Raw genomic sequence first — 27,446 nt, 5'->3', positions numbered from 1 at the left:
TTCACATTTGAGGAGTGCACCCAATCGATTTCTGTCAGTTTGGCTTAAAAGTCAACGTTAATCAACCTTTTGCCATACAAGAAATTCAGTAATATTCATACCTGTATGTTAATACTGTAATTAATAGAACATAACAGTGGTTTACATTTAGATAAAGATTAAACGTGCACCCTTACTCTAAGATATTTGAGTCATCTATTTGACAGAGATATACATATATGTTGTTTGTTTGTGTAGGCGCGTGTAGTCCAGAAAAGTACATTGTCACTGAATGTAGAAGTGCCAGGGTTGATGAAAAATATGAATACAGGGTAGAACGTCTTCTTATTCTTCTATAGGGAACTGTTGAGGTGCAGTGGAGTAGTGCAAACTCAAAACTACTGCGCAAGGGAGTCAACAGTACTGTACAGAGACTCAGGATTGTGTCCTATAATAATCCATGTGACAAATGTGGCAAAAGCAGGACCAAAGACCAAAGCACACAGCACAGTGTGATTGAGAACTAAACCCTAAAAATGTTCAAATGCGATAAAATTAAATACTTCTTTAAATTCCTCTTCAAATCTTCTTAGTCATTAGATCAAGCTCCAACTTCCATTGTAGGATCATGTAAATCAATAGCCTACACTCTTTCACATAGTAGCACTTACTCATATTACACATAATGCCTACACACACACACACACACACACACACACACACACACACACAAAACACCTACACACCTGCATACACTGTATAGCAATCTGATATGGACTGATAACTGATCAAGCTAGGCAGTGGGATTAGCATTAGTGTTGGAAATAAGCTTTGAAAAGAGAACTTCTTTGAATTAGTTTGCAATGTCTGAATAGTTTCACAACAGCTATTACATCTGCAATCTGGAAAGGTCCATTGACTGAAGCTTAGGCTTTGCTCAAATTGCATAAGTTACTTAGCAGCTTTTTGAATAACTGATTATTTTAGGCTACATGTGAAGATTAAAAAAGCAATAGGAACAACATCTACCTCAGCAGTAAAATCACCTTCTGTAGTCTCGGATAAACCACTCAGGTTTGATTGTATATTATAATTGACCCTGACAGATTATGTACAGTACCATCAACAATATCTGTTCTTTGGTGATAGTAGTGACATATTTGAGTTTTCCTTTACACTTTTCCTTTAATTACTGTCAGCCAATAACAGGAATTTCAAAGGTAAAGGTCACAGTGCAAAGGCAATACATGCAGATAAGCTTCCTGTATCTCTTTACTGATAGTGTCAAATTTGGACTCGGGCCACCCAGGGGAGCTGTCATGCTCGCCCCCAAAAGACGGAGGTGCAGCTGGCTGGATTAGTCAGGATTAGAGTTCATCCGCTGCTACCAGCAAGCTGATGGGGATAACAGCACTCAAGAGACCAGTACTGTAGGCTAAGCCATTCCATTGTATGTATTTAGTTGACACTCTTAACTAGGTAGACTTGAAGTGAGTGATAAAGGAACGCTTGTGCCAGACATACTGCATAACAACCACTGAATCGGATAAAACTAAGTGAATCTGTTGGTTATACATGGTCTCTAGAAGGCTATGTTGCATTCCATATAACAATACAATTAGGAAAGAGTACCAAAATACATGACACAATCATAGTGTAACCACTGTGCCTTAGCTAATTTGGCTTGTTTTAAAAAGCACTGTTGCTAAAAAATCTATACTATACTTAAAATGCAACACAATCTACATGTTACAATAGAAGTTAAAAACTTGAATGCTCGGTTCACGTGTACACGCATAATTATAACATCATCAATGCCTTGCTAGAGGCCAAAATACTTAAAAATGTACCACCTAATGCTGAGTTGTTGTTTTGTTAATTTATGGTATCCCTTGAGATAGCAGTAAATACAGAATAACTTCAAGAATGGAGAGGTGAAAGTTGGGGCAGAAAAAAGGGCAGGGATCATTCCAAATAACATTATCAAGCACCAATGTATCCAACAATAAGCTACAAAAGTTGTCTAGTTACATGCATTTAGACATCTTTAAGGATTCTGGTACTTATTTGGTCTGTTTAATTCAAATCGAAGTAGGCCGTTTTTAGAACAAGCACAAAAAGGGGCCTTTATAGACGCAAAAATTTGGGCAGTCGGCTTCTTATCACTGATGTAAAATGGGTTATTGCAGGGTTTACATATATTGGGTTTGTACTTCAATGAAAATTGCTAAATGCCTTGTCACAATTAAATTGTTGCCGACATTTAACAAATAGCCTCCCTGAATTGCAGGGCTGGCGGTGGTCCAGGCCTGAAGGAGCCTGAGGAGGCCTCTGCCTGCTGCTATCGATACACAGAGGCTGACCTGCTGCAGGCGGAGAGAACAGGACTCCTACTGTACAAAGTCAAACATATGCCATTTAGTGGAGGCTTTTATCCCATTCACTACAGCGACTGCTTGTATTTTCAGCATGGTTGGACCCAGTGGAAGTCTGAACCCTTCACCCTAGCAGTGGCAGTGCCAGGCTGTCTCCACTGAGCTACAAACAATTGACAACTTAAAGTTACTTTAAAATTGGTTTCCAGACTTGGAACCTCCAGAATATATAGAAAAAAAGTCAGCGGCCAATCAATAGCACTAAACAACCAAAAAGACTTGGAACCAGCCATCAGATTTTGGTCATTGACAGAATGGTTACTATAACTGTTTGCAACTGGTGTGATGATGGTCCTGTGTAATCATACCAATCATTTAGAGAGGAATTTCTTTATTTCTCTGTCTCTGTCAGAGGCACAGATAAATCCTCATACTAAATTGATTTTTCCTCATTGGTTTAGCTTCACTAATAATAATAATAATCACAGCCAAAGTGATGGTGTTCATTTCCTCTGGTTTGAGGTTTGAGTTTCTGAACAGCAGGTGGAGCTATTTATGGATACAGTCATGGTGGTTTTATTATTCTTTTACGGATTACCCAATTCTTCTTCTGTTCTGCTCACGTTACTGTTGTCCATAGTCTCATAAAACATCTTCTTTGATTCATCCAATGAAACGCCTACTCCACACCAGGTATACAGAAAAACAAATCATGATCTGGGTTTTAACTGGATCACTGCTGTGTTGCATCAGTCAACATTAAAGGAAATCTTTGTTTTCTGGAAAAATATTTCAGATAATTAGTTTTCACATGCTCAAGCTAATCAGATTTCAATTCAGTGGTGCTTAGAGCTGGTACAGTAGTTGCTATCAAGTTAACAAGCTATTTTATGTGTCCTTGCTCAAGCAATAAAAAGGCAGAAAAGGAGGGACAGTCAATTTTTGTCTTAACTCCCCTCCAATTCACACATGTTCATGCAGTAAGTGTAGGTGCAACAGACACTGTCAGGATAATTCAACAGACAGGTTTACTACTCAACATCTGCTGGAACTATATTTACTGGGTCCTTGGTTACGACCCCGTTACTTAATGCTCAATAGTGACGTCTCTGACAAGTGCAGATGGATGATCGGAAATCGTCAAAATATGTAACTAGACCAACTGAAGTTATACTCTGAGGATTAGAAAAATCCTACAATAAAGGGAAAGTCTCTTATATACACCAGGTTCCACAACACAAACTGAGTGGTGAGAATCTACATTCAGGTCCTGACAGCTAAAAATGTTCTAATTAAAAAGAGGTTGCTAGCTCACTGCATGGGCCCCTCTCTCTGTCTCAGGAGCTAGCTATCTTTAGTGTGATATAGTTTTCACTTTATGTTGTGCAAAATTGTGCCACTATTATCAAATCTAACATTGGAGCAAGCATGAGAAAATGTGAGAAAACGAAAGAAAGCAGACGCTTATTCTCATGCAAATACCAGCTAATGGTTTTAACTGAATACTAATCCTAAAGAGTCAGCAACGGCAGCTCAGGGGGCAGGAACGTGATGTTATCAACCCCTCAATTAGATTCTTCCATTCTAAACCAACACTTCATCTATTCATTTTCCCATGACCACATGCAAAACTAAATCAAAGGCTTTAGGGAAAAAAGTAAACATAGAATTAATAAATGCCACTAGGTATCACCACCATGACACAAATATGTTCTTGTCAATTCAGCTCACCCAAGAACCAAATACTAATAAAATAAAACTGTGGACTTTACAATACTTGTTAATGTAAGGAAAGTAGTAACATTTTGAACATGGATTTACATACATGAATATAGACAGATGTATATCATTTTTACAAACAAATCTACAGCTTTATTGAATTAAATCCTGTAGACTGTATACACAAATTAACCTTCTGATATGAGAGAACTACACTAGACAGCAATGCTGCATCATGCAGCAGTGTCCAGACAAATGCCAGTCAGCTAAGGGGACGATTGGGTCACTTTCCAGAGAGTAGTGACAGCAGGCATTGTTGTTGGGGTGCAACCAGCTGGGAGCTCTGTGAGTGTGTCTGTATACATGCGTTTGAATGGGATGGGGATTGAGGGGCTCAGGAATGTTGGGTTGAGTGGGCATACGATCATGTGTATGAGACTGTGAGAGTGAGACAATGATAGCTATCCCACTCAGTTCTAAAAGCCTCTATTCATGACGGACCTGTGTCATCTGGTTGTCTGCGGTGCAAAAAACCCTCAGAAGTTATTTTAGGTCAAATTATCTCAATTTCACTTTTTGCCTGAAACAACAGAAGGTACAATTTTATGCTGTCATGACACTGCCACTTTTCAACCTATAAATCAAGCTGAAACAAGCTGAATTGAGGATGAATGGTCTCTAGTTTGGCAGTGAATCCAAAGACAACATGAAGAAGGCATTTTGGCTACACATTAACATGGATTAATCATTTAATTTGCACTTTAAGCCAAGAACAAGTTGGGAAGAGTTGAGTCAATACCATGGGCCAATTCAAGCACACGATACATTAAAACAAGAAGTCATATACAATAATCAGAGCAAGGCGAGAGTCAAGAAGAAAAAGAAAATGGTTGGTTTGTGACAATATGATGTTACACTGTTGCAATACGACTGTCAGTCAGCCTGCCATCCAGTGCAGGTTGCACTTGCTCCCTCGATAGTCAGAAAGAGTCCAGCTCCCCAGTGCCCCAACTCAGAAAACTAGGAAACCAGCTCAGCCTGCATGACCCAATTAGAAACATCCCCTGGACGGTGGAGAAACATCAGTCTCTGTCCTATCCATCAAAAAGCCCCATATGCCCGCTAAGAAAAGCTCCAAATATAGCGTGAATGTGAGTAACACCTACTATGTTTTTTAAGATTGCTCATTCTCTTTTTCAACAGAATTAACTTTCACATCTACACTAGAAAGCGGCAAACTCCATCTACAACTGCTACTAAAAAGGCTCCAGCAGATGTGGGATAAGGACACTACATACAGATATCTGATAGACGGACTGCACATTTGCAAATGTTTCCCCCACTGTTATAAGAACTTGAACCTGTGACCTTTCAGTCAAAAGCCCACAAAACAATCAATAAATGTCAGTTTAACGTGAGGCATGCAAAGTGACCCACATTGCCTGTGAATAAGGGCAATCAATAGAGTGATGGCAGATAACATGACAGAATGTAATTATGGGCAAAGATTAGAGGACAGGCTTGTGACTGAACCATCTGAGTCCCTGAATGGGTCAAGAAAATCTGCTTGAAGGAAGTGAAGTACTTTGCAAACATTAAACAATTACTAAGCGGTGGTGGTGGTGACTTGGCGTGGTCAAGATCTCCGGTATGGTTGCTTTCTTCTTTTTATCTATTCCACGAAGGCAGTTTAGAATTTTAGATGAACTTGATTAACAGATCAGAAAACACTTCTACAGAGATTTGTGCGTCTGTTTCAAGGTCATGTTTGGTTTGTGGTTGGCGTGTAATGAAAAAGAGAGCAGGTCCTTCAAGTAAAACTTAAAACGCCTTCATTTTGTGGTTAGTTCAAAGGAATATTATTAACTGAAAACAACTCTAGGGCTTTTCGGACACGCTGTGGTTTTCATGAGGAAGTAGTTCTAAAGTAATAAATCTTACTTCAAGAGTGCCTTGGAGTGGTTTTGTCTCTCTTTTAAAAAGTTATTAATGGAAATATTTTAATTGAAGCAGCTGCAGTTAGTGCAGAGGCCAACAGAAGGAAAGTTTCTCCGGCTCGTTACATTTTATTTTCCCCTTGAACGTCTTGTCATTATACTGAGACTACATTCAAGTTTCTTAGAGTCTTCATCAGGGTGCAAAGAGCCTGGCCCAAAGCTTGCCAACACCCAATCTACTTCTGGACACACCCACAGAAAAATATGTACGTTGTTACCCAAAAAAAAAAGCCAGTTTCAGACAAAAAGGCTACGTACACACATGTAGTGAAGCAGACTGACATGTAAAAAATTCATATTGCAATTTTAAGCCTATTCTATGGTTATAATGTCAGTCGTTTTGGATGAAAGCATTCTCTACATGCTTGAAATTTCCTTTAAAATGCCTAACCTCCCAGTCCTTACAGTAACATGCTGTCAACATCTGTCAGTTATGTTTCTCTTCAGAGTGAGCATTAGGTGCACTGGCTAGTATGGCAAGTAACAACAATTGTTAACAGCTTCCCTGCAGAGCGTGGTTGTGCAGCCCTGGCACACAGCCGGCTATACCTCCTTCAATCTGGTGCTTATTGTGTGTGTGTGTGTGTGTGTGTGTGTGTGTGTGTGTGTGTGTGTGTGTGTGTGTGTGTGTGTGTCGCACTGCAGTTTGAGTGCCAGGCTGCCTTGCTCTCTCCTCCTTGAAAGTTATTTTTCTCTTTCAGTGCATGAACACACAGACCTGACAGCTGAACAAGATGAATATATTCACCTTGTCACAGGCAGACTTGCAACAATAGGCACTAGCAGCCACACACAGACACGCACACCAAGCCAGAAAGTCAAAGGGACATCCAGACTGAGCAGCTGATAATCTCGGTGCGGCGCTCTTGGTGGCTATGTTACAATCCCATCCATCTATCAATCAAGCCAGTTTCTATACTGCAGGTCTATTTCAGGGTCTCCATGCATGAATCTGGAGAGAGGCAGAGTACACCCTGGCCAGGTCACTAGTGTAACAAAGTACAATTCCCGCATTAAAATGCTTCTACCTCATTAAAATTCCAGAATCTATAAATATGCAGATTGTCTTCATTTCCAAGGTTTTCTTGTAGGACACAAGATGTCTCCTACTTTACTGTAAAGTTCACTCTCAGTGGATGTGCACTGGTGGCTTCAAGTTTCTACATCACACTTGTAGAAGTTGCATACTGACCAGAGTGTGGGGACTGTGTCCAACCATTTCTGTAACCTTCTAAAACCGATAATCTAACGTTTAGACCAACTTCACGCACAGTAAATCTTATTACGAAGGAAAGAAAGACAGAAGAGTCCTTGCAAACTTTCTCTTTCAACTCTTAAATATTCTCCAAATTAATGCATTGTCTGTCTTGCAAGTTTATGGTTTTTCATTAAGAGCCAAGAAACCTATTCTTAACTGGAGTTGCTTTCATTCCACTAGCCTACTTTATTTGAATATATTTGGTTGGAAAATGAAGCACCTGTGGATTTTACTAGATAAGTTTAGCTATTTGTCTTTTCTTTTCCTCCCTGCTTCAGAAGTGTACATTTCTAATGTGGTTCTATTTTGGCACGTATGGCCTTCAAATATCCACTTTGACCTTTCTGGAAGTGAACAGCAGCCAACGGATCCACTGCTTTATTTTAAAGCTCCTTGACATGAAGGGCATTACAAGCAGGACACACGTGAACACCAGAATGGCTAATGGTCAGTGATGTTGCCTTCAAGATCAGCAGCAGAAAATGTGAAAACAAGCAACTGTAACTGCCAGTGAAACTGGTTTTCTAGAAACTACAGAAAGTGGAATAACCTTGAGTGTATTCATGTTGCCTCAGTGACTGCAACAACACAAATGTTCAAACATGCACACATAGTGGAGAAGGAGGGGGCTAATCTCCCATCTACTTCAGTAATCCACCACATGATCACCTCTCACCTCAAACATGCAAGGTTCATAAAGACCCATCTGGACCCAGACCGGCAGGCTTTTGCTGACAACAGAATCATTGTCTTACTACAGGGATTTTCCTTTATGCCCTTGCATCCTGTACAAATCTGCTGAATTACAGTAACACATGAAAACATCAAACCATATCTAACCTACCGTGTGAATTGTTGTATTAGGTGGCTAAAATAATAGCAGACAAATAATTGTAATGACAGGGCCATGAATCTGCTTCTCTTAAACAACTAATCCCTTGTTCTTGCTGTTTCACCACTGCCACTGTGTCAACACGCCAGCTCTTTTTCCTGCTCCACTGGGAGAGGACAGAAGGCTACTGCTGAGATTAAGAAGATCATAACCACAGGATTACTGATTAACATCTTACTTTCAGGGATTTCTCATTTGTGTGAGTGACACACAAAGCCATGTGCTTTACTTACTGGCAAAGAAGGAGCTTCAGTCAAACTGTAAAAACTACACTAGATTATATTTTGTATAGGCCTTGTATCAGCTATAACTCAGCTGAGCATGATGTCGATAGTTATTGATAGTTATGTTGGGACTTGCTCAATCAATAGCCCTTGGGATGCTTTAATTTAGGCAACATAAATAACTGGCAAACTACTACGAGTTTGGCTAATAACACATTAAATTAAAAAAGAAAGTGTTTGCGCTGATGAAAATGGCCAAATTTAAGTACCCACACTCCGATCCATAAAAGAAAACCAACCAACAAGAAATGTTAGGTCAACTGCATAAACTGCCAGTCTAGAGATTTACATTGCACCCTCCATATTGTCAACATCATTTACTCTGCTTATGAAAGTGGCACAAATCAAAAACTCATCCATTCTGTCAAAATTGCTTAAATATGACTGTACTTAACTACGAGCATAAACACATTCACAGCACATGTCGTATATTTATCTGAGACTGCAGAGAAACCGACTGAAAGACTTGGGCAGCTGAAATTAATCATGTCCATATTTCAACTTAATTCTCATCCTGGAATAATACACTTAAATGTGTACTCTAAGCTCATCATTGAAGCTGCACAGCGAGAAGGAGGGTGGTTGTGGTAGGCCATGGATTTCCAGCTCATCAGAGCATTACGGCGAGCAATGAAGAGGACATCCTCAATCTAGCCTAACCCCCTCTCCGATAGACGCTTCCTTCTAAAAAAACATTCTTCCACGGCTTGTAGTCATAGCAGTGCATCTCATGCACTTTGAGAAAAACTGACAAGAAAGCTGAACACTTAACACATCAGCCCATCCTGTAGGAAAGAATGACAATGCCCTCAAACTGGGAATGACATCATGGGTGAATTTCAGCAGTGACTACAGATCTTTCTGAGCACATGGCGCTGGCTGCCCACAACAGCCGGGGGCCAATAACAGAGACGTGTGCTGCATTGCATTTCTCATTTTCTGTTGCTGTCCTGACATCCAACCAGAAAAAGCAGCCCTTACTAGTGCAGATTCAAAACATTAAAACTTCATGGTGCAGGTATAAAGCTAATGCTCTTATTCAGTACAACGTGTGTCACTCGAGGACATTTTGACAGACAAGCGGCTTTTGATGGATGTGCGTTAGCTTTAGATTGACCTTATGATATTTTGGTTTGGGGCCTGTTTTGCTTAAAGCACTCAATCAGAAATTCAACCATATCTGACTAGGGTTGCAAAATTCCGTGAATTTTCAAAGTTCCATGGAAATTAACGGGAATATATGAGAATTAACGGGAATAAACGGGAATTAATGGGAATAAACTGGATATTTTTAATATTGCTTGTTATAATACTGTTAGTCTATAACAGGGAACTTACATGTAGTTGAAAAGAAACATCTTGCAGGATAATCTTGTTTAAAACAACCTGATTTAATGCAACTTCAGTTGAATGTCCTCCCTATATTTGTCAATGACACACGCAGTAATCAGCATAGGCTACTACATACTTGCCAACATTTATTTTTTAAAATATAGGGAGTTTTTTTCTTTTTTGGGGGGAGGGGGCGATTACATAACCCATTGCTATTAACCTATTTGGGTTAATTGTATTGTACGCATATAACCATAACCATAGCCATAGTAAATCAAAGGCAGCATGCTAGCTACCATCATATGTTAAGGTAAAGGTCAATGGTTTGGGCTACTACTTATGGTGCTATCCATTTGTCTCGTAAATCCCCTGACCGAGATGCTGTGACGCGAGAACGTGACGTAATTGCCTGGCTTGTACCACTTATAGCGTTCCATTTGTCTTTGGGCATTACGAGTCGGAAAGAACACCAGTGCAGCAGCTGTCTTGTTTTTGCTTGTGGCTCATCTAAACAAGCTCAATGTGAAATAATAATGTTTTTCTACAGAAACATTAACATTTCAAGTAATTCCGTTATTGCAAGTCTTACATGTCAATAATATTTTGCCATTTTCGCCTATTTCAATGTTTCCAAAATTCCCCAGCTTATCTTTCCATGGAAAGTTTCCGGAAAGTTTCTGCCCCTTTGCAACCCTATATCTGACCCAATCACAAAACTTTTATCTAGTGGTGTACTGTTGACACAATCTACAACCACTATTCAAATAACCCATTTTGCAAAGAAACCTGAATGCATCTTATACCATACGAGGCATATGGAAGTGTGGAGACTGACAGATGAGGTTGTATTGTTCTTACAATATAGAGGAAAATCATCAGTGTTAAAAAAACTCTTTGGCAACTATTGCCCTCTTTTTCCTTTTTGCCTGGCCTGGTTCATTGTTTCCAGGCTCCTTAACTCAAAGTTTCCGTAGCAAACACCAGAAGCTGTCATCAAGTCTAGTCCCACTTGACAATTTAACCTGATAGATTGTATCTCATTCCAGCTGGATTTTGTTGGTCCTTATTGTCAATATTTCACTAATGTTTCCATGGTGTTTGATAGAAACCTGTTTGTCTGGTGCCTATTGGATGCCTTCCATTGCCTCTTTGGGATGGGACTTACTAACATGATTCATGACTTTGCAAAATATGTTTTTCTGATTCAGTTAAGACTTAATACTAGCACCATCAACTCAAGTCAACTTTGGGTTTCTATAATGGAAAATATCTAAATGAATTTGGTGGAAAACTGCAAGATTTTCAGCCCACAACTTTACCTAAATATGTGTTTTTAATGTTTTCTGAAGTCTAGAAGGTACAAAAATTAAACACACAACATTTCTGAACATTTATACCTCTGCTTGCCAGCTCAGTCATATAAACCACAGCTACCATATTATTATATTATGCATTTTTTTATACACACATAAGCCCCCTTTGTTTTGTTTATTCTGCCTTGCTGTTCTGTATAAAAGGTACTTAGACAGGATTGAGGGTCACTGCTGTCTGGCCAGCAGCAGATGTAGTAACAGAGCCTAATCGACGTCTGTGTAAATGTGTGAGCTGGCATGAACAGGACACACGTCTGTGTAGTAAATGTGTGGTGAAGCTAAAGAGAAAGAGCGGCAGTGAGTGACAGTGAATGCGAGTGGTGCAGAGGAAGCAGTGAAGTTGTCAATCTGGCAGTAAATGTACAGTGTAAGTTACAGTTTGTCAGTATATAAAGGCTGCAGCTTCTCAAGACCAAAGTAAAGCTCCCATGCATGCTGTTTCCCCAACTGCTGGATTAGGAGCCTGAGGGACAACTCGATGAATAAGGGGAGTACTGGCACTTGGCACTTGCCCAGCAGACCTATACCTGTAGTGGGTGCTATAATGATGGGGGTCCAAGTGTTAAAAGGTTTTGAGAAGAATTTTTTTGTGTGTTGACTTCTACATAGGGCTGCACGATATGGTAAAAAATATGATATGATATACTGAAAAAACTATTAAAATCATGATTTCTGGGGGTCTGTACCAAACAAACATGTTTTCTTAAATCTGGAGAACAAGAGTTGTAGACCAGGACATCTCTTCAGAACTACAATATACTACTATAATGCTGTTTTGTCACACATTTTACCTTCATCAAAAGAATTGCAGCTTCTGGATATTGTACTTGGCCAAACTTTGAACCAGATTTTGATAATATTTCAATTAATTGTGCAGCCCTACTTCTGCATAGACATTACAACACTGCACACATGATAAAAACACTTGTACCTTAAGACCCCAAGACTGTGAAGGGCATAATGAGGATTAAATCTTGTGATATCTACACTGAATCTAATAACACGGATCAGCCTTGTGATTTGACTGCAATGGTATTACTGGAATGATATCAGCCATAGACATGTAGATGATATCACTTTCCCTTTGAGGCATGTCAACATGTCACAATGAAACTTTGTATTATTCACGGCCCTTTTAACATGTCATGACTTGGATAGATGGAGGTGGGGGTTCGGGGTTAGAGTGAAAGGAAGATACTCAGACAATACAGAACTGAACTACAGAGACACTGAACCAGTTGAGACAAGCTGTGGAAAAAAGACATCTTGCCAAGCAAAATTATTTACACTATACATTTTTGCCACATAACGCAGCTACATCAGTGAGTAACAAGAGCCTGAGCGCCACCCTCAGACAAGTAAACAGTAATGAAAACTGCCATTTCAAAATAAAGTTATATCACACTAACCATCGAGATTTTGCAGAATGTATTCAAAGAAAGAACACTGCTCACATTGATTTTTGTTGTGATCAAATTGTAACTCTTTTTTCCAGGAATACACAGCACAAAATATCAAACATGAACAAACTGTGGGAAGAATAAGCACCACATATTAAAGATCAGATTTTTGTTTTATATTTAATGATCAATCAATTAAAAAAAAATAAAGCAGATTAACTGAAAACTAAAATAATCATTATTTGTACCCTTAAAAAAGGTCCAGTGTGTAAGATTTACGGTAGTGTATAGTCACCATTTTTATCTACAGAGGGAGAGGGTCCATCATGTTGAACTGCCATCTTTTACGTTTCATGGTCACTGTAGTTTCTGGTATTCAGATGGTGGCAATCTGCAACTTCACCGCTAGATGCCACTAAATCCCACTCACTGATCCTGCAAACTGTGATGGATATGGCTGCAGACAAGGAATTTGAATAAACTGCACTCATAAGCTATAGGTTAATGTGCAGAGACAGTCCAAAATGGCCGGCCCATTGTGCAGACACCAGTACAGACTCAGCTGTCTTGGCAAAGTTTCACTTTAAGCTGAACAAGAAAACGTCTCTGGCAACTGCCAGTGTATATAGATTTCATTCATTATTTTATACTGTCTTCTTTATGAATCTGATTGACTCCACAAGGAAAAGCAACTAACATAAAATACTTGAGTGAGTTAATCTTTCATACTTGGCTTTGGTTAAAATATATATTTGTACACTCCACGTGCCAAACTAGGTTGGCTTTTCTTTGCCAGTTTTTGGTTGCATAATTTAAATTTCTATTTGTTCCCACATATATTCTTCATGCTAATTTGTCAGTTGGATGTTTTTCCTTCAGAATTGTCTTCAATCATAACAAGGCCATTGATGAAATTACGCAACACTCATGGAGTTATTTTCTATGCTTTCATGAGAATTTCCCTGCAGCTAAATAGTTCTCAACCACCATTCAACAAAAAGTCAATTCATCAAATCACTAAGATGTGTGGTAGGGAAAACCACCAGTCAGACAATTTCATTGGGTTTCTGTTCATGCAGGCACCCTGTGGCTCTACATGTTTGACACAAATCAATCAATGTAACCATCTGAAGATTTCCACCCTCATCAAAGGGCCATTCAGTCTCCTCTGAAGTTCAGAGGAGCCTAAACGCCGCCATTAGTGACAGCGCTACTGACGAGATGGTGAGAGGAAGCGGCGGGAAAGGAAGTAATGAGCACAGGTGTGAATGCTTCCTCAAGGTGTCTGGTTTTACAGACAGGGCCGTTGGTTGGCATTTGTCTGAACTCAGTTCTCATGGTGACACATTTGAGAGGATCATTTTGAAATGCAAAGTAGACAACGAGGGTTACTTGCTTTGAAGAGCAACATTATCTTTCCCAACCAAAGATTAACTTTGGCCAAAGTCTTGGTGGAAAAATGTACCTTAATATTTGGTTGTGACGTGCAGTTTCTCATAAATGCAGCTATGTGTCGAGGCTACACCAACACAAACCACAACAGCTGTGACTGGTCAGCTACTGCTCATATGTTCTACTACATATTTCCAACGCTGGTGGAGATCGTCTCCCTTTCAGTATCATCTTGGCAAGCCACCTCAAACCATCTTGTGAATGTACAAACATAAACATAATTACTTCTTTGTGACTGCATGGCAATAGTCTCGTGTTCAGTTTCTAGAAACAAATTCATCATCTAGCTACCTAACTAAGTCATTTACAGTTCAAACCCTCCCATCATTACTCTACGTCAAAACATGTTTGAAGAATTACTTAAGGTGTACAATAAATCCATGGCACAGCCTGATCATTCAGGGTACGTTCATTTACTGTTACAGCGGTGTTACGGCAAATCTACAGAGTGAAATCCTATGCCGAACTATAAATCAGTTTCTATTTTGGATGCAACTATGGCGGGACCACCAGAACATGTTGACAGAGAAGCATAAATCTGGTTTTCAACAGCAGTTTCAACATCTGTGTGGTGAGCTAGAGCACAGGAGTTCCAATTATTCCCATCTGCCAAAATAAACCAAAATTAAAGAGTAACTGTTCCAGGTTATTAAAAAAAATCACCCGAAACACACTTGGTGTGAACAGACCCTAAAGTAGCACGAAGTGATCAAACGTGCCTCTACAAGACATGTCTATGTTATCTGACAGTTTTCTTGGCACATCTTTGTAAGGTCTTTCTCAATCAAGAATTGAACACATATGGGTCTTTGACAAAATATAAACGGTTTCAATCATTATCAACAGCTGAGAGTACAAACCCAAAATGAAACAAACAAGAAGACAAAGGACAGGCAAAGACAGTAAAAGTTTAGTTTCCAACCAGAGATCATATGACTGACAAAGTGAACAACACAAAACACACCTGGATGCTGGTTGGAGTTTTGATTTGCCACTGACAATACAAGGCAAATAGAGGACCCGTTGTTATAACCTCCAGCCTCGAGTCCTGATATCAAATATGAGACGGCAGTTGTATATAAGCAGTCAAACGTTGGCCGTAGGGATGCTAACTGAGGCTTTGTGTTGTTCTATTCACCCAGGAACCAGTGACCCGTCTCTGGTTCCCTAAGGTGACTGAAGGACTGTCACCAGGTGTGTATAGGTAATGAAATCAGTCCCCGTGGGGGAAGGGTGATGGAGGAACAACACGGGACTGGTATCAGTTCACTTCCGCCTTTTTCAGCTCTCTGCCTCGGAGATTCTAGGTCAGTAGTGGCTTTTTAAAGATTTGATATGTGCCTCTTAGGAGTTTGGTGCTGCTAAATAGGTCTGTAATGGCGCCTGACACTCTTAAAGAGGAGCTGTCCATTTAGATACTAGTTTGAGATGTAATACACTTGGATTAGTTTAAACACATTGTGGTTATAACTATACATGAATACATATCAGGTTGTTAGTAAGATATCAAGAGTTGAAAACATCCCAAAAATACTAGTCTTAAACTATATGTTTTTATACACTGTTTAGAGCCTGAAAGAAATACTGTTTTTGTCTTCTTGGTAATACTGAGGTCAAGTTGCAGCAATGAGAAATATGACTGTTTGATGCACTAATGCACTAGTGTATAACACTATGAATAATAACTGGAACAATCTAACCAGTATGTAGTGTGGCGGATAAATGATAATTAACCTTGCAAGGCAGCTGGAGATCACACAATCACAAGATCAAGAATCCATCTTGCCGGGCTAAAAGCGAAATGTGTCTGTTCAAACCACAGCGGGTCAGCCAATCAGCATCCTGTGAGGAACTACTGGCAGCTACGGCATGAGCTACTGGTGGCATTTAACACTAGGTGTGTGTGACATGTGTGAAAAGTGACTGCTCGAAAACAACAAATAGCGGCTGCTGAAAGGGTTAGTGTAGATGCTGCTAGAGAGTATTTCTTCATTGAAAGAGGAGCAAAGAAGGCTTCTGTCAATGGAAAAGGTGTATTCGCTCTTCTCCGGACTGGCTTCAGTAAGAGTTTGAATACGTTATATGGCTCATTTGATTGGTTGAAGTTTGCTCGTGACGGCCGGTGATAGACAGATGGTTCATCCAATCACCTGCTGAGTATTTATTAAAAGTCTCCACCCTGTTGCCAACAAGTACTTTAATACTGGTACACTAACGTTTACTGTATATCTTCTACTTAATGTGAGTTATTTTTTTTAACAGGTTTTGGTAGAAAACTGCACACTGTATAGAATTGAACGTTAACTGAGAAAAGGAAATGAAATGTGAAAAAGGTTTCTGTGCACAGACCATAAACAATAGGCTACAACAGTAATTAGCTTTATTGAGTGTGCCAATTATTTTCTCAATGAATCATTTGGTCTGTAAAACACTGGAATGTATGAAAAAATGCCAATCACTTTTTCCCAGGGCGCAACAGTTCAACAGTTTAAGAATTAAAAGAATTCAGCATTATCTTAGAAAATTAAGAAAACAAGAAAAGAAATCCCCTTTGACAAGCTGAAACCAGACAGCTTCAGAGAACAGTTTGAATGATTAACATCATAATTGTTTCTTTCTGTTGTCTTTTTAAACCAAGGATGATGATTAAAGTGTCGTTGGAACAGCTAATCAAGCTCATGAGGCCATGCGTTCAACATGTCTATGATTAGTGAAATGTAAATGGAGAAGAGTTGCGGGGGGCCCACAGTCCTCCCCTCCCATGAAGAGGCCCCATAATCCTTACCAACACCCCTGCTATATTTTATAAAAACGCTTCGTGGGCTTCAGATCAGATTTGTAAGCCTTTATGTAAACCTGCAAAGTTGAGACTGTATTCCACCAACATGCAACAGATCATCAACCAGTCATCAGTGTTTTTAAGGCTGACAAGAGGACAGCCCACTGCAGGATGACAAAGTCAAATACAACGGGGGCTGGCAAGTGTCGTGATTGAAATTCTCCCAGAACAAAACCTCGTTTGTGTGATTATTGTTCGCCAGGCTCGCAATGAGGCAAAAATCCATTCCACATGATGCATTCATTGTTTTCAGCCAAACACGCACCAGGCCCCACGGCAGCCACAGCTACTGTACAATGGCCCTCACCAAAAACAACGGAAAGCCTACTGCAACATTTAGGAGGGTCCGGTACAAATATCTGCACCATCCTTTATGGATATTCCACTATTATTGTGGTTAGGGTGTGACATCAGAGGTTATAAATGTAACTTTATAAACTCAGTATTGAGGTTCTCTTTTGTAAGTGATCATAAGACCGTTGTGTTGCAGAGCATTTAAATAGCAATAAACTCAACATGTGTGCAATAAATGCATTACTAAGAAACAGGCACACTGTATCCCACCACATTACTATTTCATAAGAACATAAGTGTGTTTTCTTCACAGTCAGTCAGATTGTTGCAGTTTGAGTCACCTTTCAACAGGTGACGAAGCAATAAAATCCAACTGCCGTTTAAAGGAGAAGGAGCAACAGATACAGGCTGCAAACCAGTAACTAAGGCCACATAATGACAACACAACACCTGCGCCAAAGGGAAGCAAAGTGCTCTGGAGTTCAGACAGTATGTGGAGTCTGTGTTCCTACTCACCTCGATCCATTTCTGCGCCTCCTGAAACGCGGAGTCTGCGGCCGACTCGGTCACAGGGTGATGCTGATGAGACGGTCCTATGTCTGAAACCGGACTTGCCATTGGCGAAGAGGCTCTGCTCTCCAACTATTGAAGCCTGTAGTAATGTGTAACAGCAGCTCGGTGCCGCGTTATTCCACCACAATGTCTCTTGAACCGTGTCGGTCAGCCCGTTCTCCTCCGTCGGTTGTAGGTGTTGCGGCGGCAGCAGCAGCAGCAGCAGCACCGGCGAGGCGAACGAACCAGCTCCTGCTCTCCGGTATCCTCCTGCTGGAGTCTGTGGGCAGGCAACAGAGTCAAGTTAGCTACAGCCACTCACAGGGCTTCCGGTGTGACGGCTCAAAATAAAGGTTTTAGTCCAGCAACAAACTGCATAACTGGGGGGGATTTAAATATAACACACATACATTCCAGTATTACAGTTAATACAGTAAAAATAAACCTTGCTAGGATTTCAAGATCTTTTCAGCTTTCTTTGAGGTAATTTCACTGAAAACTGAAAACTCTTGATTTAACTAACATTGGCTAACTTAACAATAACGTAGCACCGTTAATTGACAAGTTAACAGGAAGGTGGAGCTTTAGGAATCATTAGTTAACTTACACCTTTAAAGCTTAAACGGTACAAAGGACACTTTGAAGCTGTAAGGTTCAACTGGAGGACGATGGACATAAGAGAAGGTACAGGTAACACCTGCAGGCTAATACGTTAGCATTAGCTAACACAGTTTGGCTATCCAACCGATTCAATGACAAACATTTACAAACAAAACGTTGTGCCTTAATCATTTCTACATCTGAGTTAACTAAGACTTTAAAGTTACTAAGAAAGTGAGCTGGATTAGCTAATGATTGAGTTAACACTGGAGTCACATACATCAGTGGGTTTGTCACATAAGTTCATTCAGTGGAAGTGAATGTGTCTTTATTTTGGCACAGACCAACACATTGCATCATTATTTACACATTTTGAATGAGCAGAGAAAATATGAACTTACACACTAAAACACAAGATTAATTAAGAAAAGTGGATGTAATAGTATATATATAATAGTATAATTTGGTACTTTGTACAGGAAGAAGATAATGTGATATGCAGTGGTCATATGGTTACAATGTTTGTTTTGGATAAGAAAAACAAACAAACAAACAAACAAACAAAAGAATGAGAAACCTCTAAATGTTTTAATAGAAAATCTTTGTTAGTGTCCGGCCTAATATTTCCCTTTACTTCCTCCCTTTAACACCAAACCCAGAAGAAGAAGTTTAGTTTAAACTGGGTACATGCCGCTTAGATGAATGTGGATTAACACATTATGCTTTTCATTTCCATGAGCCATCCATATTTGTGCTCTTATTTTGGCTGCAAACCCGCTTTGCTTCCGGTAGCATTTGGCTGTTCCTGTCTAACTTGACGCAGCTGGACTGACAGGACTTGCACACCGCAGTATGATTCGCTTTAATGGCCAAAAATACACCGAACAGCGCCGCTCCACCAGCAGCCAACGAGGGCAGCAGCACACTGGGGATCCTACACCCACTTTCACTATATGGGGCAACTGAGAGAGCAGAGAGTTCACTGATGTAGCGCAAAGGCACCCAAAACAAGGGGCCAACTCTCACCTCTCCAGTTGATGATCATTATAAGGAAAGTAACAGAATTATACTAGCCTAGAAAATGTCTATACTTTTGTTAATTAATCTATTTCATCAGTTTTATTCTGGTCATATAAATGACAAATAAATTATTAAACGCAATTGTGCTTGTAAAAAGTTGGGTAAACTAAGTTCACCTGGGTTTTCCAACATGGGAGAACCTTTTATTTTACCCGATTCATTTTGTTTTATAGGCAGCCCTAAACCTCATGCTAAATTTGCTTATTCCTCTTCTGCTTAATGGTAAATTTATAATTGAACTCCCTGAGTCAGTTACATCTTAATTCTTCTTGTCTGGGCTGTTGGCTGTTGTAGAGGACATAATAAATTGCTTCAGTACAGACAAGTGCCACTGCATAATAAGCAAGCCTGCACTTGAACTCCAGAAAACACTGTTTTGTAATCTGTAATCTGCAATTTGATATCTCACCCGCTCCCCACCTGTAAACACAGTCTGTTGTATTTGCTGAAGTGCACAAACAAACCAGATGTTTACCACCGTGGGTTAAAACCAAGTATTCTACCACTGTGTTAAAACATTTCTGAAACATGCCCAGGGAAATACATGCCCGCTTTGTCTAATGAAATATATATATATATATATATATTTACATCCAACATAGTAAGTCAACATGATCAGGGCGATGTCTCAAAATGAAAATACACACACAACTAATTTAAACTTTTTATTACTATACAAAACAACATTAGAAGCTAGTTTATGTAACTGTATCTGTACTTTAGGAGAACCGGGGTTAGTCAAGACTTTTCCAGAGACTGCAGACACCCAATGTTGTGTCCACAGGCCTGGTGATATTCTTACATCTTTGCTGACCTCTTGTGGAATAACAAACAATTACTAAATAAATAAAGGACCCAATAAATAATATGCCATTAGATGCACCAAAAATAATATCAAAAATAAATATAAGCATTAATGAATTTATAAATGTAACATAAATTGATATATATGTTCTAATTAGCACCTGTATTCAGTTACCTTTTGCATTTATTCCCCTATTTATTTACTTTCCTGTTTAATCTTATTAATTATTGTATTTATATGGCACATTAGATATGGCTGCACATGTGGGCCGCTTTTGGCAAATATGGCACAGTCAGCACTGACTAATCTGGCTGTGAACCTAAAGTGGCCCACATATGATGCAGCAAATGTGGCCTGCTTATCTTAAAACATATCTGGGCCAGTTTTGGCAAATATATGGCACAGTCAGCGCTGGCTAATCAGGGTGTGAGCCTAACATGGCCCACGCACTGGTAAATATGGCCCAAATAACAACAGACATGGCCCTCTTCTGGCATAGATGCAGCACTTTTGATACTGGATGTAAGCCTGGAGAGGCCCACATATGGCATGGCAAATATGTCCCAATTATTTCACAACAGACTTGGACAACTTTTGGCAAATATTCGGTACAGTCAGCACCGGCTAATCTGGAACACTAGGACACAGTTGAAATAGCTACATAGCCCAAATATCCTTGAACAGTGTTGGGACACTTTTGCCAAGACTGCAGCACTTTTGGCACCCGGTGAACTGGATGTGGATCCGAAGAGCCCAGCGTGTGATATTAATTATGGATTGGATAGGATTTATTTAGGGTTTGTAGGGATCAGAAGTCTAATCAGGAAAATGATTGTGACAGGGTTTCCTGATGCTAAATGAAGAAACGTTACAGTCAGGGTTATTTTTACTCCACTATCTCCACTATTACTGCTTTAGACAGTAATAGTGGAGATAGGCAGGAAATACTGCATAGAGGATGACATATGCAGCAGAGGGTCTAGGTACTTGCTGTATGAGCCACTGGGGTGCCCCTATAACATACAGCATGATGCATCTCTTGTACCTTGTGGTGCAGACCTTTCTCTCTGGCAGTGGCAGTGGAGCTCATCAGTTTCCCACCTGATTCCTCCCAGTGTTTATTTGCAAAATGTAAAACTGTTAATTGCTTTACTGAGCGCCTCAATATACACTTCTCCATGAACTGTTTCTCTGAGTGGGTGATCTTCAGCATCAGTACAGCCCTGGCTCATATCAAGGGTTTTTTCCTATGCAAATATAGATGGGGGGATAGGGATGGAGTCTTTAACTCAGCGGCCTGGGTTTGCTGTCATCCTCTTTCTCTTCCTTGCCTTTTCTGTCTCTCTACCCTGTCTCTATGAAATAGCGTCACTATCAAATCTCAGTTGCAAATCCATGTAGGGGACCCTGCTTTACATTGATCTGCCAGGCCTTACAGCCTTTGTTTAATTGTAATTCCATTCTAATGATAATTCTAATGTCAGAGCAAGCTATTTGTTTTGAATAGTGTATCCTTTTGGATTTGAGTTTGACCAAGATTACTACACAGGCTGTGCTGCAAATACTGTATGTTAAGATACTGTTCAGATCAGAACATTGTGACTGTCAGGTCCAGCTGATAATGACTTGGGCAAGTGTGTGTCCCCAGTGCTTTGTGCTGTGAGAAATGGTACTAAATTAAATTCCACACCAATAAAGCCTCTGACAGCTTAACTCAAATTTGATCTTGCTGTTCTAAGTTCACAGTTTATATCCCAATGAAGATTTGTCTCAGTGATTTTCTCCAGTGTTCTGAAGGAGCTGATCTCTGTGGACTGACGTTGACTGGATAAAACAAGAAACACTTGCTTTCTGTCTATAAATTGTCACTGACAATATATGTGTCCTGATTCTTAAATTGTCTATACAATTCCAAATCGTGCATTAAATGTTCTTTGTTTTCCCATATTTACGTTCCTTTTTTATTATTATTATTATTATTATTTTATGTATTTATTTTTGTCTATTTTTTATGTGGTTGTCCGCCTGGCATGTATGATTAAAACGGTGAATTTTGTACTATGGTTCTAACTGTCTGCAATTTGTTGAAAAAAAAAAATCCAAAAATCCCGCGAAGATCTACTCTGCCTCTGATTGGCTAATGCGTGCCTTCGTTCAGCTGGTTAGGTTAGAGTTAGCCAATCAGAGGCCCGGTAGGGGCGGGTCTTCGCGGAATACAGGTAGAAACAGAAGTACCGCTGCCATTCAGGCTTTACGGTACACTGGGATTGGTCGTGTGTGTGTGTGTGTGTGTGTGTAGCTTTGTAAAGAGGGTGTGCTCATCGCCACTCCTCTCTTGTGTTCCTCGGTTACTATTTCCTGGATACAGTCATGCGTTGTTTTCATTCAGCTGTTTTCTTCATGCTGCCGAGCGGCTCGACTTCCAGGAGTGACAGTCCCATCTGTGTTTGACAGGAGTCTCCTCTAACCTGGACGGACAGCAGGGCAGTTTGGCAAGTATAACACCTCTACTACTAATATGTTCATTACTTATTAGTTAATTATGTCTGAACAATTCGCTTCAGAAAATGTTCACTTTCTTTGTTCATATTGTTTTAATACTAGAATATCCTGAATCACATTCTTCCAGTTTTAACCTAAAGCAATATTAACCATGTGTGCTGATGTAATATTACAATAATTGTAATAAAGTGGTATATTCATTCACTTCTTCATTCATTACAAAATACATGAATTAAAAGCTGCAGGGATTTTGTAGTATTGAAGTCTATTCCACTGTGTAGTGTGTTGTATGTCATCATGCTTATGGTTGTTTAGTCTTCAGTGCCTGTAACAAAGAGGTACACTTATGGAACCACAAAGACATACACTCAGCTAAAATAATGTAACACAAAATTTGATAGAATCACATCACTTCCTGACTCTCTGTAGAGGCCTATTAACAGAAACTAAGGTGCACTGGGATCTTTTTACTATTTTGAGAGTTACAAATTTCTGTGGTGGATTTGACTTAAAGGATGGTTGAGAGTCTGCAGGTTTTGGTTCCAGCTGAACAGCAGATTTATTCAGTCAAGGCACTTGCTCTCATATTTTACTAGAAATAAAACTGTACTTTTTACCGGTTGCCAGATAAAGGACCAGTGTGTATGATCAGTGGCATCTACCGGTCACACATCACATCGCTGCCATCTGTATATGACAGCCTGGGAATGAGGCTGTGAAGTGTGTAGGAGAAAACTACAGTGACAGAGAAACTCGGGGAAAAACATGAAAGGCTCAATCTACAGCCAGTGTTTGGTTTGTCCGTTCTGGGTTACTGTAGAAACATGGCGGTTCAACATGAAGGACTCCATGGAAGGCGACCCGCAGTGTCTGTAGATATAAGCGGTTTATTCTAGGGTAACAAAAACACAATGATACTTATATTAGGTGTTTATACACTAATGAAAGCATACCTATTAATATTATATTCTCTTTCTGGCAATAGATCCTCCTAAATGTTACCGGGAACCAGGACTGACTGAATTTGAATAGCTAAAATCTAAGGTTATAACAGATTTGCCACTTTTTTCAAGTCTCATAACTTACCTCCTCAGTTCAGCAACTAATTACAGTTTCTCTTCCTTTCATCCACAGGGTTTTCGACAGCTCTTCTAACTGTCTTCCTCACAGCTTTTGAAATGTGGCTCATGGTTGTTTCTGTGCCGCTGCTTCCTGCCATCATCATGGTATCCACTCGTTATCGTGTCAAAGTTGCCGCGCTGTGCCATCGAGCTCTGGCCTGGGCACTGAGGACGCTGCGAGGGAGAGTGTGTGTTAGGAGCACCCATGCGTTTGTGTTCTCCAAATGCACCCACGGCAAAGTCGACAGCGTCCTGGAGACCTTTGACCTTTATGCTGACACACACCCCTCCTTCAGCATCGGCCCACAGATTGGTCAGTATGCATTAGAATCACTTTATTTATAGAGTGCTTTAAATTACAAGACATTGGGCCTCATGCAGTGACGTTCTCTTAAATGTCTCTTGTATTTTCTCTTAAGAGAAAAATAAGAGGAGTCAACTTCAGACGACCTTAACCACTTGATCATAAATTGGAGGCTTTCAGCCAATTGTTTGTTATTAGCACAGGTAACACATAAACACTAGATATAATTAAAACTTTGCATCACAGAAATGTTCACTGTCTGTGTGTCACATATTTTCTTTGCTATAGACATCTTACATCTTACTGCGTATCTATCAGCCATAAGTCCCTCACATTGTATTAACAATACAGCACTCAAGGTTGTTGTTGTTTTTTTTTTTTTTACCATTACTGTATTCTGCTCTCAGGTGATTGGATTGAAAAACATTAGCTTTGGAAACTGGTGCTTTTGAAATTGTCCACAGTGAAAAAGAAAAATCAGTGTCCAGGTCAATAAATGGTCGCAGACATGAAAAGGATATGATGATGAAAAGTAATTATCATGTGTATGTGTTTGCATTTATGGCACAACAGCATCAAGGACTGAAAATGACATCTATACTCTTCTGGTCAAAGCTGATGAATCTGATGTCATCTGTCCTATAGGTGAGGCATTGGATGAAGTGGTGAGGCGTGTGCGTCCCTCCCGGGTGTTGGAGCTGGGGATGCACTGTGGCTACAGTTCTGTCCGCCTGCTGCGTCTGCTGCCCCCTGCTGGCAGACTGATCACAGTGGAGCTGGACCCACTCATAGCAGATCTTGGGGAGGAAATCATACTTGTAGCTGGTTTCAAACACTCACAGGTACAGCCAGGAAGGATTAGCTTTTACTACATTCAGATAAAAGTATAATAAAAGTGGCAAACCTACCACAGGAAAGTAACTCCATTTCCCTGTGCTCTTCTCATTCGTTTCAGTTCCAGGTGTTGACATCTAGCTCTGCTGAAGCCATCCCAACATTGCGTTCATTCCTTGAGCCTGATCGAGGGACCAGTGAGGGGTTCAATCTGGTGCTGATGGACCATGACCCCAGTCTGTACCTTCCAGACCTGCTGGCTCTGGAGAGAGAGGAGCTCCTTAGCCCCTCCGGCTGCTCTGTCCTTCTGATCTACAGGAACCAGAGACCTGAAGATCTTACAGAGATCCTGGGTCACATCAGAGCGAAGCCCGACTGCTACTGCATCACATCAGAGCTTCAGTTTATGATGGAGATCTTCTACCAAAAGGAAAGCACGAGGGTAGATAGGTGACGGGAAAATCTAAAGATGTGGGTGTTTGCTTTCAGTCTGTGTGGACTATACCAAGCAGTAGTGTTAAATACTTCATTGTCTCTAGTATTACTTATGGGTCAAAGGATTGGAGGATTAAAAAATATGTGCTGAATAAATGATTTTCTATTATTTGTCAAACTACTTTTTTCCGTGTATGACTCTAGGGAAGAAACAACACAGTTTTTAATCTTTGATTCAAAATTATTATTACTAGTAATGAAACATGAGAACCGTATTACAATATGGTATGTAAAACAATATTCTTGCTATGAATGACTCTGACAGTACTGCTGGAAATATTTTAGGGCAGAAAAGGAAAATATGAGTTTGTGCATATTTAATGTTTTCTGCAGCTTTATCATATTAAGCATCCACATGACAAACAAAAACAATGATTACAGTAGCAGTTACCAAATACTGCTTACCTTTGTCATACAATCACAACGCTGCTCACAACAAAAGAAACAAAGAAAAAATTACTAGATGTAGAGCACATAGTAACCACTTGATGGTGCTCTCTACTTAAAAAAAATGTAACTGAGGCATGGAGCTGGTTTTGACAAAGCATTCCTTTAAAGGGAAATGCCACCCATTTTATTATTATTATTCCTGTTGTGATATTTGCTTTCACACTTCTTTTTATTTACTTTCAGATTTACTTTCAATGTAAATGTTTAACACAAATAAAGTATTTTAGGAGAAACTGCTCCCAGTAACCCGCCTCCCCTCCCTTCCCCTCTTCCCCCCTTCCCCCGTTTTCAGCATTCTTGCCCTACCTGCCATAATTTAGAGTCAGTGTCCCAGCAAGCACTGCATCTTTAATGAGGAGAGTCAGTGTTGTCTTTTGGGCAGAACTCAGATGGAGTTGTCCAAATTTCCCTCTAATGGCACTGCAGAGGCTTTCAAAGCAGCTGGAAAGCCATTACATGGTTTGAAGACAATTTACTGCAGAATTTAAATAAATAATATATGTGTGCAAAAACACTATTTAATTAAATGCAATATTTCGAGGAACCCAGTGGTGGGTCTAGACTCAAGGTGGCAATTGTTACACAATAGCGAGGTGAATTCTGTAATAACCAAAATTATATAAAGTTAGAGAGAACACTGCCATAAAAGAGAGATGGATAGAAAAAGAGAGTGAGGGGAAGTGGTGGAAACTGTCAGCTAATATAAATTTGAGATGGAGGTGAGGTAGTGCAAGGTAAGGAATAAGAACTTTGTAAATCCACCCAGTTTAACTGTTCACTGTGAATGTCTCCACAGAGCAAAACAGGTAATGGAGCTGGCAAAATTTGATGGGCTGCATGAATACTTTATAATCTCATACATGGATCATTAGTCGCACTGCGGGGGAAGTGGCGATTGCATTTGCTGAAAATAGGAAATAACATAAGAAAGTAGACTACAGGCGTGTGTGGGTTATTGTCTGCTCCCCAACTGGTGATACTACTGTTACTGAGAACTGCAGACGCATAAACAGCCAACTGATTAGTATCCAAAGTTAGTCTCATAGTAATCAGTATCACAGTATAACTACTTTAACTCTAAATGAAGATGTGTGTCATTTGGAAAAAGGTGACGCCCACTCTAAGGCAGGGATTGTGTGCATGGAAGTCAAGGCACTGAATATTATGAAAGCTGATTAGCAATCTGGAGCGTTTCTCTTAGAAAATAGCAACATTCAGGGTGGGTGTAATCATCTGTGAGGATTTCTTTCATCTGTTAAAAAGGAGTTTGTGTTTTGGGATCGAAAGATTCAAGTCTTTGGATTCTGTTTTCTAGCAGAGTTTGTTGTCTTTGTAAATATGTGTTGCAAGTTTCTGAACCAGCATATGTATACTAGTTTTGATTATGAGCTGATATTCCAATTTAAAGTAAAGAAAAACAGCAGAATTCAAATGACAGCAATTTAACTAAAAGGTGAATGTGGCTGATTCCTTACTGGTCACATATTGGTGGACACATGTATTTTGGGT

The 27,446-nt window shown here is 39.8% G+C and overlaps 2 protein-coding genes across 11 annotated transcripts in view; one reads left to right on the top strand and one right to left on the bottom strand.

Annotated features, from left to right (window-relative positions):
• Window positions 1-18,039, bottom strand: part of LOC127374819 (LIM and calponin homology domains-containing protein 1) — an 89,537-nt gene extending 71,498 nt beyond the window's left edge. For 5 of the 8 annotated variants that reach the window (XM_051420427.1, XM_051420425.1, XM_051420429.1 and 2 more), the window contains exon 1: window positions 17,711-18,039. In XM_051420427.1, coding sequence (XP_051276387.1) covers window positions 17,711-17,812 — 102 coding nt within the window. In that variant the 5' untranslated portion in view covers window positions 17,813-18,039. Of the gene's footprint in view, window positions 1-15,025; window positions 15,090-17,710 lie in introns of those variants that run through there. The other 3 variants (XM_051420431.1, XM_051420434.1, XM_051420433.1) reach the window with 2 other exon arrangements.
• A 4,448-nt stretch (window positions 18,040-22,487) lies between these two features.
• On the top strand, window positions 22,488-25,596 carry LOC127374833 (catechol O-methyltransferase-like). Of its 3 annotated transcripts, none has more exons than XM_051420470.1 (5): window positions 22,488-22,723; window positions 23,719-23,777; window positions 23,868-24,167; window positions 24,804-25,000; window positions 25,114-25,596. In XM_051420470.1, exons 3-5 carry the CDS (start codon window positions 23,912-23,914, stop codon window positions 25,444-25,446), a joined length of 786 nt encoding a protein of 261 aa, XP_051276430.1. In that variant the 5' UTR covers window positions 22,488-22,723; window positions 23,719-23,777; window positions 23,868-23,911; the 3' UTR covers window positions 25,447-25,596. The 3 variants fall into 3 exon arrangements, with proteins under 3 accessions (XP_051276430.1, XP_051276431.1, XP_051276432.1); XM_051420471.1 differs by having other exon boundaries at window positions 22,488-22,727; XM_051420472.1 differs by lacking the exon at window positions 23,719-23,777.
• Window positions 25,597-27,446: the final 1,850 nt, after the last annotated feature.

The sequence above is a fragment of the Dicentrarchus labrax genome, unplaced genomic scaffold, assembly GCF_905237075.1.
Source record: "Dicentrarchus labrax unplaced genomic scaffold, dlabrax2021, whole genome shotgun sequence".
NCBI classification, from domain to species: domain Eukaryota; kingdom Metazoa; phylum Chordata; class Actinopteri; family Moronidae; genus Dicentrarchus; species Dicentrarchus labrax.
This window is presented reverse-complemented; position numbering and strand designations above follow the sequence as displayed.